At 35.1% G+C, this 17,653-nt stretch overlaps 2 protein-coding genes across 3 annotated transcripts in view; both read right to left on the bottom strand.

Moving 5' to 3' along the window:
* Window positions 1-5,418: 5,418 nt before the first annotated feature.
* On the bottom strand, window positions 5,419-13,544 carry LOC125682099 (cysteine-rich, acidic integral membrane protein-like). Its single transcript, XM_056143780.1, has 8 exons — window positions 13,526-13,544; window positions 11,864-12,340; window positions 11,296-11,457; window positions 10,026-10,436; window positions 8,893-9,054; window positions 7,623-8,033; window positions 6,524-6,934; window positions 5,419-5,837 (listed from the first exon to the last, which is right to left on the bottom strand). The coding sequence occupies exons 1-8, from the start codon at window positions 13,542-13,544 to the stop codon at window positions 5,419-5,421; spliced, it is 2,472 nt and encodes an 823-aa protein (XP_055999755.1).
* A 267-nt stretch (window positions 13,545-13,811) lies between these two features.
* Window positions 13,812-17,653, bottom strand: part of LOC125649463 (TPR repeat-containing protein DDB_G0287407-like) — a 116,196-nt gene continuing 112,354 nt past the window's right edge. For both annotated transcript variants that reach the window (XR_007360708.2, XM_048877014.2), the window contains one exon: window positions 13,812-14,804. Coding sequence is in view for 1 of the 2 variants with exons in the window: in XM_048877014.2 (XP_048732971.2) it covers window positions 14,751-14,804 (54 nt within the window). In the remaining variant the exon portion in view is untranslated. The remainder of the gene's footprint in view (window positions 14,805-17,653) is intronic.

Here is a 17,653-nt window from a genome sequence, read left to right as displayed (position 1 = left end):
AATGTAGCGAGGAAAGCGAGTAATTGCAGAGTAAATAATGTTTACACACGGTCGTTGTCTAAACACTACTTGGTAATATTATTCCCGGTAATCCGGAAGTGACATATGCCCTACAATTACGTTCAACGCACGATAATCTGTATCTCGAAAGTCCCGTATTGCGGAAAAGTTTGAGAAATTTAATAAGCAAAAATTAACAAACTTATTCGATAATATACGATTTATATAATAAACAATTGATACACAAGTGTATATGTTCTTGGATAACAAACAGCAGAGATTATTTCTGCCTGTCCATCTTTCAATTCTACAGTGTAATTCTGTGTGCACTGCACATGGTACTCATTTTGTCTTCAAGCTCTTTGCGAAAGGTACGTTAATCGTTTCACTGTTTTCCATTTAGGGTAGTGGGTGGTTCTTCGCTGAACATCCGTTTTATAAAAAGAAAACAAGCAGGGTGTTCCAGAGGACTTCTGAAGAACTCGTACCCAGAAATTTGGGTACGAGTTCTCCAAGAGAAGTCGTACCCATCAATATCTGGGTACGAGTTCTGGAGAAAAACTTGTAAATTGTATTATAAAAATCTGGGTACGAGTTCTCCCGGAGAAAAAACATAGTCATTTTATCCATATGCTGATAAATCTGGGTACGAGTTCTCCTGCAGAAAAAACTTTGTCATTTCTGTCATAAAAATCTGGGTACGAGTTCTCTTGGGGAAAAACTTCGTCATTTTGTCATATAAATCTGGGTAGGAGTTCTCCTCCACGTGCCGGAGAATAGAGGTAGGCTATAAGAATACAATGTCGCAGGTTTAAAATTGGTGTTCAATTGCATTAATTATACTAATTATCGTCTCAAGCCAAACAGCAATTCAAATGAAAAAACAAAACAACAAAGAAGTATGATCATTGTTTTCATTTTTTTTTTTATTCAATTGAAAGGCATGTTCATAGTAAATTATGTATAATGTATGAAATCCTCGATTTTTTCAAGGAGAAATTGTACCCAGATTCCAATACCGAAAATGGTACAATTCTTAATGGGATAAACTGGTATCAAAATTTTGATTACTATATAATGACAAACTTTTCCTTCAGGAGAACTCTTACCAGAATTATATGACAAAACAGACATAGTTTTTCTCCAGGAAAATCCATTTTATAAAATTATTGAGTTTTTTTTTCTCCGGGAGAACTCGTACCCAGATTTTCATAACATTTTGTTTTTCTCTAGAACTGTACCCAGATTTTATGACAGAAATGACAAAGTTTTTTCCTGGAGAACTCGTACCTAGATTTATCAGATAAAATGACAAAGTTTTTTTCTCCTGGAGAACTCATACCCAGATTTTTATAATACAATTGACAAGTTTTTCTCCAAGAGAACCCGTACCCAGATATTGATGGGTACGACTTCTCTTGGAAAACTCGTACCCAAATTTCTGAGTACGAGTTCTCCTGGGTACGAATTTACAGTTTCTGGTAAAATGGCAGTCAATTTGAATCGAGAAAAGTGTTTAAACTATATCGGAGAACAGTTACGTAATCTATGTTCTAAAAACGGCTCCTCGAGTAGCAAGGTATTAGCATTTTACAAGGAGACAAAATAGGGAGAAAATTAGTGAATCTCTTATATTCAGCTTTAGATGAATATTTATAGGATTTCCAGTTGCATTCTAAAAATGAGTTTGAAACATTCAAGAATAGTTGCTTTTTCATTTCATTTGTAAAAGAATATTAACAAAATAAAATCCACAAATCAGAGAGAAACGCACATGAATGTATGTGCAGGACTGCAGTTTTAACACTTGAATAATTCTATCCTACAATTTTCTAAAATTGTTATATGAAATTTAAAAAGTAACGAGAGGCCCATAAGCAACATTGCTAACCTGAGCAGCAGGTCCTAGCAATAAACAAGCTTGAAGAAAATTATCATTATACTAGCACTTTGATTCAGAAAAAAAATTCAAAGGTAACAAGAAACATTCATTATTTGATTATTATATTCCCTGTAGAGGCCCCATGACCCTTCATTTAAACAGATTTAATCTAAGAATGTTTTGAGCCAAGTTAGGTTGAAATTGGCCCAGTGGTTTTGGAGAAGAATTTAAAAGTCGTCAATGCATTTTTACTATTTCGCTGTTATTGTGGCCCTTCATTTAAATAACCTAGAATCCCCATTACCCCAGGTAGCTTTGTGCCAAGTTTGGTTGAAATTGGTCGAGTGGTTCTGGAGAAGAAGTCGAAAATGTGGAAAGGTTACAGTCGGACAGACGACGGACAAGATGTGATCAGAAAAGCTCAGTTAAGCGAGCTAAAAACCTTTTAGGAATGCATACAAAAAATAAAAACTTTTCCAGATTATTCTTCGTACAGGAATGAAATATGATGAGGTTGTCCATCTGTCAGATTCAAAATAAATTCATCTATGGAGAAATTTTGTAAACGAATATGTAGAAATCAAAGTACTGACAGTACAGCTGGGACTGAGTTGCACCGTCTGGAATAATTACGATGATATCGATAACATGTTCACATCTATTAATCCAACCCATGACCTGAGAACAGTTGGGGGAAAGTTTCCTCTCAAAAACATCTAATTCAATTGAAAAATTCCACTTCCCCCTAATGAGGTGTAAAGAATCATGTCTAGCGAGAGGGCGAGTTGATTCCTTAGTAGCGGCAATTTGGAATCAGGGGTAGGCAACCAACAGAAATGTACAATTTAAGTTTACTCCACTATCTGTTTGAAAAGTTTTTGTGTTAATCAATTGGAGAGAGACAAGTTTGATTCCTCGAACAATAAATACTTATCCGTTTAATTAACAAATTCTGAGTTGCCTAAATAGGTGCTGTTTTAAAAGCACGAACTATTCTGATTTTACATTCGAAATACGTATATGATTGTTTTACATAACATTCGACTGAATGAAACGATGTTTGTTGAATTAATATATATTTCCAAAAATTCCAATCAAGGGAATTCGGAAATTAATTATCCATTTGGGATATAAAAGAAATGAATAGCCAGAAAAGGATCAATTTCAGAATGGAAAGAATATGTATGGGAATGGTCCGCCGCAAACGTAACTGGAATGAAAAGAAGGGGGAAATCTACTATGTAGTAGGTTTTCCGTGGGGGTCATCTGACTATAAAAGGGGGGAATCTTACTGTATAGCCACATTTCTGTGGGGGAAGATATACTATAAAGCCATTTTTCCATTGGGGGGGGGGGGACGACTATATAGCCATTTTTCCGGGGGGGGGGGATGACTAGGGGGTAAGGCTACTATACAACACCGGTGTTGTAGAGTGAGCTTTCCCCCATAATGAGACTTCCCCCCCCCCCCCCGGAAGCCTGGCTCTAGAGAGAGCCTTCACCCCGAAGCCTGGCTTTAGAGTGAACCTTCCCCCCAGGGGAAGGCTCACTCTAGAGCAGGAGAACCCCGGGGAAGTCTCACTCTAGAACCAGACTTCCCCGTGGGAAGTCCTACTCTATCACTAGTTGTAGAGTCAGACTTTTCCCCCCATAGCAGGACATCCCCCTTCATTTATACCTGGTAAACTACTATCACTTTATGGAAATTGTTTAGATACCAAGACCTTTTTCAGCAGGGCATTACATGATTTTGCTTAAGTCGTTAATTAAACTCAAGAGAGGAAAACGGTGAATAAAACACATTGGAAGCTCAGTCCGATTACGCGCCAAAAAAGAACTCGGTCGCAATATTTTCCCATACAAAGTCTATAACCTATACCTATTTTTCACACATTCAGTCTACATAAAAGCAGACTCGTGCATGCAGGGGGTCATTCTCTCACCAGAGGGCGCGTTACGCAAGCTTCACTTCTGGGTAAAGAATGGCAGGGGGCCTGTCTTCTTTGTAATGTTTTATCTTCATGTTTTACACAGTATACAAAAATATTTTGTTTGTTTGTTATACGTCACTGCACAGGTTTTGCAGCTTCAAATTATTTATGATGATTGAAAAATTGCTGTGAATTTCCGGGTGAGAATCGGTCCTTTGGTTTGCTGAAACCAAAGATCTTCCGAGGCCTAATGGTGGCCCTGCATTGTGTCCGCCCTTTAAATAACAAAATTCTGGATCCGCCGGAATAATATGTATCACTCATTATCCATTAATTGCAAATACTATACGGTTATCGATCATTGGTGAATCTTAACCGAGTTGGATTTGATATGTTCGCGAACTTGTGAGCGAATTTTCACATCCAACGAATGCCAGTGTTCACCAATATAAGTTCAATAACTCCTTAATCATAAAGCCAAACTATATACATATTCTTTATTTATTTTCTCGTCAAGCTAGAAACTGAAGGATTATTGACACTGCCTGCAATATTACAGTTACTACAAACTGAGGGATTATTGACACTGCCTGCAATATTACAGTTACTAGAAACTGAGGGATTATTGACACTGCCTGCAATATTACAGTTACTACAAACTGAGGGATTATTGACACTACCTGCAATATTACAGTTACTAGAAACTGAGGGATTATTGACACTGCCTGCAATATTACAGTTACTAGAAACTGAGGGATTATTGACACTGCCTGTAATATTAGTTACTAGAAACTGAAGGATTATTGACACTGCCTGCAATATTACAGTTACTAGAAACTGAAGGATTATTGACACTGCTTGCAATATTAATTTCTAGAAACTGAAGGACTATTGACACTGTCTGCAATATTATAGTTACTAGAAACTGAGGGATTATTGACACTGTTTGCAATATTAGTTACTAGAAACTGAAGGATTATTGACACTGCCTGCAATATTAGTTTCTAGAAACTGGAGGACTATTGACACTGTCTGTAATATTAGTTACTAGAAACTGAGGGATTATTGACACTGTTTGCAATATTACAGTTAGTAGAAACTGAAGGATTATTGACACTGCCTGCAATATTAGTTTCTAGAAACTGAAGGACTATTGACACTGCCTGCAATATTACAGTTACTACAAACTGAGGGATTATTGAGACTGCGTGCAATATTAGTTAATAGAAACTGAAGGATTATTGACACTGCCTGCAATATTAGTTTCTAGAAACTGAAGGACTATTGACACTGTCTGCAATATTAGTTACTAGAAACTGAGGGATTATTGACACTGCTTGCAACATTAGTTACTAGAAACTGAGGGATTATTGACACTGCCTGCAATATTAGTTACTAGAAACTGAAGGATTATTGAGACTGCGTGCAATATTAGTTAATAGAAACTGAAGGATTATTGACACTGCCTGCAATATTAGTTTCTAGAAACTGAAGGACTATTGACACTGCCTGCAATATTAGTTACTAGAAACTGAGGGATTATTGACACTGCCTGCAATATTACAGTTACTAGAAACTGAAGGACTATTGACACTGCCTGCAATATTAGTTACTAGAAACTGAGGGATTATTGACACTGCCTGCAATATTACAGTTACTAGAAACTGAAGGATTATCGACACTGCCTGCAATATTACAGTTACTAGAAACTGAGGGATTATTGACACTGCCTCCAATATCACAGTTACTAGAAACTGAGGGATTATTGACACTGCCTCCAATATCACAGTTACTAGAAACTGAGGGATTATTGACACTGCCTCCAATATCACAGTTAGTAGAAACTGAAGGATTATTGACACTGCCTGCAATATTACAGTTACTAGAAACTGAGGGATTATTGACACTGCCTCCAATATCACAGTTACTAGAAACTGAGGGATTATTGACACTGCCTCCAATATCACAGTTACTAGAAACTGAGGGATTATTGACACTGCCTCCAATATCACAGTTAGTAGAAACTGAAGGATTATTGACACTGCGTGCAATATTAGTTACTAAAAACTGAAGGATTATTGACACTGCCTGCAATATTAGTTACTAAAAACTGAAGGATTATTGACACTGCCTGCAATATTAGTTACTAGAAACTGAAGGATTATTGACACTGCCTGCAATATTAGTTACTAGAAACTGAGGGATTATTGACACTGTTTGCAATATTACAGTTACTAGAAACTGAAGGATTATTGACACTGCCTGCAATATTAGTTTCTAGAAACTGAAGGACTATTGACACTGCCTGCAATATTACAGTTACTACAAACTGAGGGATTATTGAGACTGCGTGCAATATTAGTTAATAGAAACTGAAGGATTATTGACACTGCCTGCAATATTAGTTTCTAGAAACTGAAGGACTATTGACACTGTCTGCAATATTAGTTACTAGAAACTGAGGGATTATTGACACTGCTTGCAACATTAGTTACTAGAAACTGAGGGATTATTGACACTGCCTGCAATATTAGTTACTAGAAACTGAAGAATTATTGAGACTGCGTGCAATATTAGTTAATAGAAACTGAAGGATTATTGACACTGCCTGCAATATTAGTTAATAGAAACTGAAGGACTATTGACACTGCCTGCAATATTAGTTACTAGAAACTGAGGGATTATTGACACTGCTTGCAACATTAGTTACTAAAAACTGAGGGATTATTGACACTGCCTGCAATATTACAGTTACTAGAAACTGAAGGATTATTGACACTGCCTGCAATATTACAGTTACTAGAAACTGAGGGATTATTGACACTGCCTCCAATATCACAGTTACTAGAAACTGAGGGATTATTGACACTGCCTCCAATATCACAGTTACTAGAAACTGAGGGATTATTGACACTGCCTCCAATATCACAGTTAGTAGAAACTGAAGGATTATTGACACTGCCTGCAATATTACAGTTACTAGAAACTGAGGGATTATTGACACTGCCTCCAATATCACAGTTACTAGAAACTGAGGGATTATTGACACTGCCTCCAATATCACAGTTACTAGAAACTGAGGGATTATTGACACTGCCTCCAATATCACAGTTAGTAGAAACTGAAGGATTATTGACACTGCGTGCAATATTAGTTACTAAAAACTGAAGGATTATTGACACTGCCTGCAATATTAGTTACTAAAAACTGAAGGATTATTGACACTGCCTGCAATATTAGTTACTAAAAACTGAAGGATTATTGACACTGCCTGCAATATTAGTTACTAGAAACTGAGGGATTATTGACACTGTTTGCAATATTACAGTTACTAGAAACTGAAGGATTATTGACACTGCCTGCAATATTAGTTTCTAGAAACTGAAGGACTATTGACACTGCCTGCAATATTACAGTTACTACAAACTGAGGGATTATTGAGACTGCGTGCAATATTAGTTAATAGAAACTGAAGGATTATTGACACTGCCTGCAATATTAGTTTCTAGAAACTGAAGGACTATTGACACTGTCTGCAATATTAGTTACTAGAAACTGAGGGATTATTGACACTGCTTGCAACATTAGTTACTAGAAACTGAGGGATTATTGACACTGCCTGCAATATTACAGTTACTAGAAACTGAAGGATTATTGAGACTGCGTGCAATATTAGTTAATAGAAACTGAAGGATTATTGACACTGCCTGCAATATTAGTTTCTAGAAACTGAAGGACTATTGACACTGCCTGCAATATTAGTTACTAGAAACTGAGGGATTATTGACACTGCTTGCAACATTAGTTACTAGAAACTGAGGGATTATTGACACTGCCTGCAATATTACAGTTACTAGAAACTGAAGGATTATCGACACTGCCTGCAATATTACAGTTACTAGAAACTGAGGGATTATTGACACTGCCTCCAATATCACAGTTACTAGAAACTGAGGGATTATTGACACTGCCTCCAATATCACAGTTACTAGAAACTGAGGGATTATTGACACTGCCTCCAATATCACAGTTAGTAGAAACTGAAGGATTATTGACACTGCCTGCAATATTACAGTTACTAGAAACTGAGGGATTATTGACACTGCCTCCAATATCACAGTTACTAGAAACTGAGGGATTATTGACACTGCCTCCAATATCACAGTTACTAGAAACTGAGGGATTATTGACACTGCCTCCAATATCACAGTTAGTAGAAACTGAAGGATTATTGACACTGCGTGCAATAATAGTTACTAAAAACTGAAGGATTATTGACACTTCTTGCAATATTACTAAGTAGAAAGTGAAGTATTATTGACACTGTCTGCAATATTACAGTTAGTAGAAACTGAAGGATTATCGACACTGCCTGCAATATTAGTTACTAAAAACTGAAGGATTATTGACACTGCCTGCAATATTAGTTACTAAAAACTGAAGGATTATTGACACTGCCTGCAATATTAGTTACTAAAAACTGAAGGATTATTGACACTGCCTGCAATATTGCTTAATAGAAACTGAAGGATTATTGACACTGCCTGCAATATTAGTTTCTAGACACTGAAGGACTATTGACACTGCCTGCAATATTAGTTACTAGAAACTGAGGGATTATTGACACTGCTTGCAACATTAGTTACTAGAAACTGAGGGATTATTGACACTCCTGCAATATTACAGTTACTAGAAACTGAAGGATTATTGACAATGCCCGCAATATTAGTTACTAGAAACTGAAGGATTATTGACACTGCCTGCAATATTAGTTACTAGAAACTGAAGGACTATTGACACTGCTTGCAACATTAGTTACTAGAAACTGAGGGATTATTGACACTCCTGCAATATTACAGTTACTAGAAACTGAAGGATTATTGACAATGCCCGCAATATTAGTTACTAGAAACTGAAGGACTATTGACACTGCCTGCAATATTAGTTACTAGAAACTGAAGGACTATTGACACTGCTTGCAACATTAGTTACTAGAAACTGAGGGATTATTGACACTCCTGCAATATTACAGTTACTAGAAACTGAAGGATTATTGACAATGCCCGCAATATTAGTTACTAGAAACTGAAGGATTATTGACACTGCCTGCAATATTACAGTTAGTAGAAACTGAAGGATTATTGACACTGCCTGCAATATTACAGTTACTAGAAACTGAAGGATTATTGACACTGCCTGCAATATTACAGTTACTAGAAACTGAGGGATTATTGACACTGCCTGTAATATTAGTTACTAGAAACTGAAGGATTATTGACACTGCCTGTAATATTAGTTACTAGAAACTGAAGGATTATTGAGACTGCCTGCAATATTACAGTTACTAGAAACTGAAGGATTATTGAGACTGCCTGCAATATTAGTTAATAGAAACTGAAGGATTATTGACACTGCCTGCAATATTAGTTACTAGAAACTGAAGGACTATTGACACTGCTTGCAACATTAGTTACTAGAAACTGAGGGATTATTGACACTCCTGCAATATTACAGTTACTAGAAACTGAAGGATTATTGACAATGCCCGCAATATTAGTTACTAGAAACTGAAGGACTATTGACACTGCCTGCAATATTAGTTACTAGAAACTGAAGGACTATTGACACTGCCTGCAATATTAGTTACTAAAAACTGAAGGATTATTGACACTGCCTGCAATATTAGTTACTAGAAACTGAGGGATTATTGACACTGTTTGCAATATTACAGTTACTAGAAACTGAAGGATTATTGACACTGCCTGCAATATTAGTTTCTAGAAACTGAAGGACTATTGACACTGCCTGCAATATTACAGTTACTACAAACTGAGGGATTATTGAGACTGCGTGCAATATTAGTTAATAGAAACTGAAGGATTATTGACACTGCCTGCAATATTAGTTTCTAGAAACTGAAGGACTATTGACACTGTCTGCAATATTAGTTACTAGAAACTGAGGGATTATTGACACTGCTTGCAACATTAGTTACTAGAAACTGAGGGATTATTGACACTGCCTGCAATATTACAGTTACTAGAAACTGAAGGATTATTGAGACTGCGTGCAATATTAGTTAATAGAAACTGAAGGATTATTGACACTGCCTGCAATATTAGTTTCTAGAAACTGAAGGACTATTGACACTGCCTGCAATATTAGTTACTAGAAACTGAGGGATTATTGACACTGCTTGCAACATTAGTTACTAGAAACTGAGGGATTATTGACACTGCCTGCAATATTACAGTTACTAGAAACTGAAGGATTATCGACACTGCCTGCAATATTACAGTTACTAGAAACTGAGGGATTATTGACACTGCCTCCAATATCACAGTTACTAGAAACTGAGGGATTATTGACACTGCCTCCAATATCACAGTTACTAGAAACTGAGGGATTATTGACACTGCCTCCAATATCACAGTTAGTAGAAACTGAAGGATTATTGACACTGCCTGCAATATTACAGTTACTAGAAACTGAGGGATTATTGACACTGCCTCCAATATCACAGTTACTAGAAACTGAGGGATTATTGACACTGCCTCCAATATCACAGTTACTAGAAACTGAGGGATTATTGACACTGCCTCCAATATCACAGTTAGTAGAAACTGAAGGATTATTGACACTGCGTGCAATAATAGTTACTAAAAACTGAAGGATTATTGACACTTCTTGCAATATTACTAAGTAGAAAGTGAAGTATTATTGACACTGTCTGCAATATTACAGTTAGTAGAAACTGAAGGATTATCGACACTGCCTGCAATATTAGTTACTAAAAACTGAAGGATTATTGACACTGCCTGCAATATTAGTTACTAAAAACTGAAGGATTATTGACACTGCCTGCAATATTAGTTACTAAAAACTGAAGGATTATTGACACTGCCTGCAATATTGCTTAATAGAAACTGAAGGATTATTGACACTGCCTGCAATATTAGTTTCTAGACACTGAAGGACTATTGACACTGCCTGCAATATTAGTTACTAGAAACTGAGGGATTATTGACACTGCTTGCAACATTAGTTACTAGAAACTGAGGGATTATTGACACTCCTGCAATATTACAGTTACTAGAAACTGAAGGATTATTGACAATGCCCGCAATATTAGTTACTAGAAACTGAAGGATTATTGACACTGCCTGCAATATTAGTTACTAGAAACTGAAGGACTATTGACACTGCTTGCAACATTAGTTACTAGAAACTGAGGGATTATTGACACTCCTGCAATATTACAGTTACTAGAAACTGAAGGATTATTGACAATGCCCGCAATATTAGTTACTAGAAACTGAAGGACTATTGACACTGCCTGCAATATTAGTTACTAGAAACTGAAGGACTATTGACACTGCTTGCAACATTAGTTACTAGAAACTGAGGGATTATTGACACTCCTGCAATATTACAGTTACTAGAAACTGAAGGATTATTGACAATGCCCGCAATATTAGTTACTAGAAACTGAAGGATTATTGACACTGCCTGCAATATTACAGTTAGTAGAAACTGAAGGATTATTGACACTGCCTGCAATATTACAGTTACTAGAAACTGAAGGATTATTGACACTGCCTGCAATATTACAGTTACTAGAAACTGAGGGATTATTGACACTGCCTGTAATATTAGTTACTAGAAACTGAAGGATTATTGACACTGCCTGTAATATTAGTTACTAGAAACTGAAGGATTATTGAGACTGCCTGCAATATTACAGTTACTAGAAACTGAAGGATTATTGAGACTGCCTGCAATATTAGTTAATAGAAACTGAAGGATTATTGACACTGCCTGCAATATTAGTTACTAGAAACTGAAGGACTATTGACACTGCTTGCAACATTAGTTACTAGAAACTGAGGGATTATTGACACTCCTGCAATATTACAGTTACTAGAAACTGAAGGATTATTGACAATGCCCGCAATATTAGTTACTAGAAACTGAAGGACTATTGACACTGCCTGCAATATTAGTTACTAGAAACTGAAGGACTATTGACACTGCCTGCAATATTAGTTACTAAAAACTGAGGGATTATTGACACTGCCTGCAATATTACAGTTAGTAGAAACTGAAGGATTATTGACACTGCCTGCAATATTACAGTTACTAGAAACTGAAGGATAATTGACACTGCCTGCAATATTACAGTTAGTAGAAACTGAAGGATTATTGACACTACCTGCAATATTACAGTTACTACAAACTGAAGGATTATTGACACTGCCTGCAATATTACAGTTAGTAGAAACTGAAGGATTATTGACACTGCCTGCAATATTACAGTTACTAGAAACTGAAGGATAATTGACACTGCCTGCAATATCACAGTTAGTAGAAACTGAAGGATTATTGACACTGCCTGCAATATTACAGTTACTAGAAACTGAGGGATTATTGACACTGCCTGCAATATTACAGTTACTAGAAACTGAAGGATTATTGACACTGCCTGCAATATTACAGTTACTACAAACTGAAGGATTATTGAGACTGCCTGCAATATTAGATACTAGAAACTGAAGGACTAATGACACTGCGTGCAATATTACAGTTACACGTGTTTTCAATGTTCATCCAATTGTATCGATCAATGCCCGTGAAATGTTTCAAATTTTGAATAAACCAGTCACAATAGCTCTGTGGTCGAGCGTTCTTGAGTTTGAGTCATGCGCGCGCCATGACCTCGTCAAACATAGGTGGTGGATTCCTCCTTCGCCAAATGCTCAGCATTTAGAAGTGAAAAGCATGGGTCTTTCGGATATGACATCACAGTCGGAGGTCCCGTGTCACGGCAGACGTTGACCCTCACTGCTATGGCCTTGAGCACTAAGCATGGGTCTTTTATTCTTTAGATGAGGCGAAACAACAATTGGAGTCGTCCCCTTTTTCCGTGGTCAATAAAACCATTTATACTGTTCAAAAATTAAAATTGTATACATAGACGCCACAGACGATGGTTTCTAATTAGTGTTAATAGTTCCTTTGTTTTTTTTTTGGTCATTAGGAATACTGAAATATCAACTGATTCTTAATCTCTATAACAAGCAGTTTTCGTCATTGTACTTCTTCATGAATAATGATAAACAAAGGGGGTTGGTCTTAATACAAAGGACAACTATAAATAGACCTCGTGCTTTCCGTTTGACATTATTTATTTGTGTTAGAATCATGATATTTTTTTTTTTACTAAATGAGATATATGCATGGTTTTTACTGAATACATATGCTGCATATGTGATTGGTATAATTTTTAGAATGGATGTTATTTATTCGCTGTGATAATGCTGACATGTTTAAAACTTTTAATTTATCAAAAACGCATTCGGTCATAGATACCGCCGCTGAAAAATTGAAATTAGAAATCAGAATAGATCTTATTTTTATTCAAATAGTTATCTTTAACTAAATACGAAATTTATATGTAGAACATGTTTCGTCCAAACCCTAATTATAGTATGATGTACTAAATATATGTCACAAGTGCAATAAAAACATCCACCTCTCTTTTTCTCCGGCTTGAGGTCGAGACTTCGTGCAGATTTAGCTTCTTTATTTCTTGACCGAATTTGTCTTGAAACAAAATAGTAGGGCTCGTATAATTGTTTATGAAAATACCTTGATAATTTCCTTTCATTTTTAAAAAAAACACGTGCTGTGAAAATAATTTTAATGATGATACCTTGCATTTCTATGACCATGTTTCACATACCAGCATATACTATAGATGTAACTGTAAGAGTTGTCTCCCTTGATTGTGATTTTTTAGATATCTTCATGAAAATTACATTTATAAATCTTATATGTGATATTGTCAATAATTAATTTATGTACTTTGTGATATTATATTATTGTTATTTTTCATGTATTTAAGGGTTGTACCTGTTACCATTTTCCTCACTGTGCTTTTAAATTCCCTTAACCCATACAGGAGTTTTTCTCATCAACTACAAAACAATAACTAAGAATAAAATGTAAAGTTTATTCAAAATGAGTAAAAAAAAATTAATAGCATATATATATACCCTTGGTAATGATAATGTACATATCACATATATAGCAAATTAGAAAATTCATGCTTTAAATTATGAGGTACATGTAGTAAATATATCCCATTAATATAACAAAGTTTTATATGGCCTCAAGTATCAAGCACGTGGAAGTCTGTAATGGTGTTGCTGTAGACATTCTGTTTATAATCTGAAACATTGGTGATAGCCCACAAAATATCAGAAACGTGAATGAAGCTGAAACATTATTTGTAAAATACATGTACTAGTATCTAGAAAATGGAGTAAAATGCATTTTCGTTTCTCAAATAGTTTACATTTTTTATTTTTGTTTACAGGGATTTTTCCCCCTGTGATCTGATGACAAGAAATTACATGCCCCCCTTCCCCCATATTGAAATATATGCATAGAATATTAGGGTACAGTTTACTTTAATTGTTGAAATTGGTTTTAGATATACCTGTATAATTTAATTCAGAACATATGACTACATCGATCACTTTGCATAAAAATAATTTACAAATATCAACAACCCTAACTCTACTCTATCATGTTGGATCCAACATGACATCCATCAACACACGCCTTCCAGATGGGTGTTGCACTGGATTTCTGAAATGTGTAGATGGTGGAAGTAGATCAAGTACACCTCTAGTCATGTCTACACTCCTAATGAAATGTGATAACTATCAGGTAAATTGTTTTCTAGTTAACATATGCATATACAGTAGGGGGAACCTTCGACTTTTTGATCTTATGATCTAGTCTTGGACAATGATGAATCTTTCAGGTATATTATCAGTTCTTATCTGCTGAATTGTCTCTCTTTTTCATAGGGTGAGGGTTATAAAATGGCACTTTTCTATTACATACTACTAAAACAATTCTGCTGCCAGTTATTCGTTCTGTCTCTCCTGTGCTTCCTCTAGCAAGTTCCATAAACTTGAAATCTATGCAAAGATAAAAAAAAAAATAAAAAAAATTGGGAATTCAAATCTTCAAGAGAAATTAATTTCAATTAGGTTGATTGTACTATCCATATATATATATATATATATATATATATATATATATATATAGATAGTAAAATTGCACAGAATGTTCATGGTATAGGTAATAAGTAGAAAAAATATATCCAACGATGACTAAGTACACATGATCCACATTTAATTAATTACACTTCGCGCTTTCGCCGTGTAGTTCAGCTCTTCAGAGTGTAACAAGCTTTACAAAAAGAGTCAGAACTACACGGCGAAAGCGCTAAGTGTAATTAATTAAATGTGGGTGATATTGCATAAAGAAAATTTGTTGCATGAGTATAACATAGCATGTAATTTAAATCAAGAAAATAATCATTCAGCATTTCTAAATTAATTCTGCTGAAGAAATTGATGATGGAATGGAAATTATACTTATTTCTTATATTTACATTTCTAGTTTGATTTGTGTTCTTGCCATAGAAGATGACAGAAATAAAGATCGGAGAACAAAAAACATAGTTCATTGAGTTTTATCGAATAAACAATTAGGAACCATATCTAAGAGAATATAAGATATAAATATTTAATTTAGAAGGCTTAAAAAAGACAAAACAAATGTAAAATAAAGGTAATTTAGAGCGTAAAGTCAACTGAATTGAGGACAAGAAGAACAGAGTAAACTACAATAGTGATGTAATTTGGTTGCAATCAGCGATGGAGAAACCCTGGAGTTGGCCTACTTGAAGTCTAAAACGTAATTGTTGAACACAGATTTCCACAGCAATTCAGAGGATCTGGGAGAATTGACAGAGGATAGATGGATCAAGCTCTTGGTAAGGTTTTTGCAAGTTTTGGAAGGGATAAACGGCATGTTCATCGTAAAGGACTCGTGGTTGTAGCCATGTAGGACAGATTTAGACGAAGTGCAAGTAGGTTGCTTTTATTTAACCTCCAGGGTGTGTAAGAGAAAATAAATACAAACTGACAGATAGTTTTTGTTCACTTGAGAAATTTCTGTTGTAGGATTTTAATGAAGACTCGCAGTGGTGCCCTGACATGCACATAATTTTTCGAGCCTAAAAACCAGCCTCACTCATGCTGAGTCATGACGGTGATGCCTGTTGCCTGGAAACAACAGGTTATCATCATCCTAAAGTCCTATAGATCTAAGTCTGCCTCCATTTCTTCACTTCCAATATCAAAGTCATCGTATGAATTTGCCATGTTGCAGAAGTTGCAGTTTAAGGACTACTTGCAGGTAGTATTTAAAATGAAACAACTGAATGGTATGTTTAATGTTTCTGTTGTATTAATTGATGAAATTCTTGTCTGTTTACAAACAAACTCTGTAGAAATATTCTGATGTGTTGTTTTTTTTTTTTAAATTTTGTTTCTGTTATGATGTCATTGCAGTGGAAGATCCAGGATTACCGAAAGAAGGGGCGTGTGTGTGTGTGAAAGTAGAGTACTAGCCAAAATACTCAGCCATTTTGGGTGCCAATCTGAACTTTTACTCACACTATTTCTAGTTTTTAAATTTGTGGCGAAAAGGGGGAGGGCCTTTAAATCTGCCATGCATTGCACAAGCATGAAGCCAGGTGAAATACCTGACATTTGAAGCAGTGATTGTATTCAAATGCAAGAAAAGACTGATCACATGACCAACTTCATGTTATGCAAAATTGAATGTCAATTTCCTAAGTATTGTCATATATGGAAATACATTGGCAAATGTAAATATTATCAATTGAATAGGGTGGGCAGTAAATCTAGTTCTGCCGACTCCCGATGGTCCCGGATTGTGATGTTTTATAAATAATATTAAAACCGGTGAACAGAATTACTTCATACTTCTCGGGAACAATCTTTATGTTCAAATTGATTCACACAATTAAAAAAAACAATAATAATAAGTATAAATTCTTAAACTTGAAATGTCGCCTACTCAAAAGCGGTATTATGTTGTAAATACAAAAACCGAAAACGGACACTTTTCATTCAATGCATGATTTTATAGATACTTAAAAAAAAAACTTTTAAAAAAACGATGTTGAATAAATCTTTATGTTTAACTAGAAGTATTTCTTCTTTTTCATAGTTTTAATAATTCCAAAATATACATGTAGGCCTCTATAGTGTACTGCCGACTCCCGATGGTCCTGGTTTGCAATCGATGATTTATAGATAATATCAAAACTGACGAACAGAACTTCATTCTTTTCGGGAACAATCTTTATGTCCAAATTGATCCACACAATAAAAAAAAAAACAATAATAATATATATAAATTCTTAAACTTGAAATGTCGCCTACTCAAAAGTGGTAATTTATAACCAATTTTCCACTTCGGATGAAAGTGAAAACCTTTACATAGCAAATTAGTTTAATGCGCGGCAAGCCGCATTGCCTTTAAATTTTGAACAAAAAAAGTCTAGGTGTGAATTAAAATTTCCCCCCGGGTGTGTGTGTTTGTGGGGGGAAGGGGGGGGGGGCAAATAAAAAAAAAAAATTACATTTCGAAACTCCAAGCGGGTGTTCTATTATTTAAGACAAAATCTATTAACAATTTTTTTTTTTAGATATTATATATTTGTATCTAAAATCATATTTTTAGTATATTTTCTAAAATCGGGTTTGAATTTTCTTTCTTCCCCAACAAAACAATATCTAATAAGAAATTTGATGGACCAATTTTACAAAAAGAAATTAATTTATCTTGATTTTCTAATGATGAAAATTTACCTATATTAAAGCTCAGAATTTGTTATATTGTTAAAAATCATATATATCAACAAAATCACATACATTTTGAATATTTT

The sequence above is a fragment of the Ostrea edulis genome, chromosome 1 (genome assembly GCF_947568905.1).
Source record: "Ostrea edulis chromosome 1, xbOstEdul1.1, whole genome shotgun sequence".
In the NCBI taxonomy this organism is placed as follows: Eukaryota; Metazoa; Mollusca; class Bivalvia; order Ostreida; family Ostreidae; genus Ostrea; species Ostrea edulis.
This window is presented reverse-complemented; position numbering and strand designations above follow the sequence as displayed.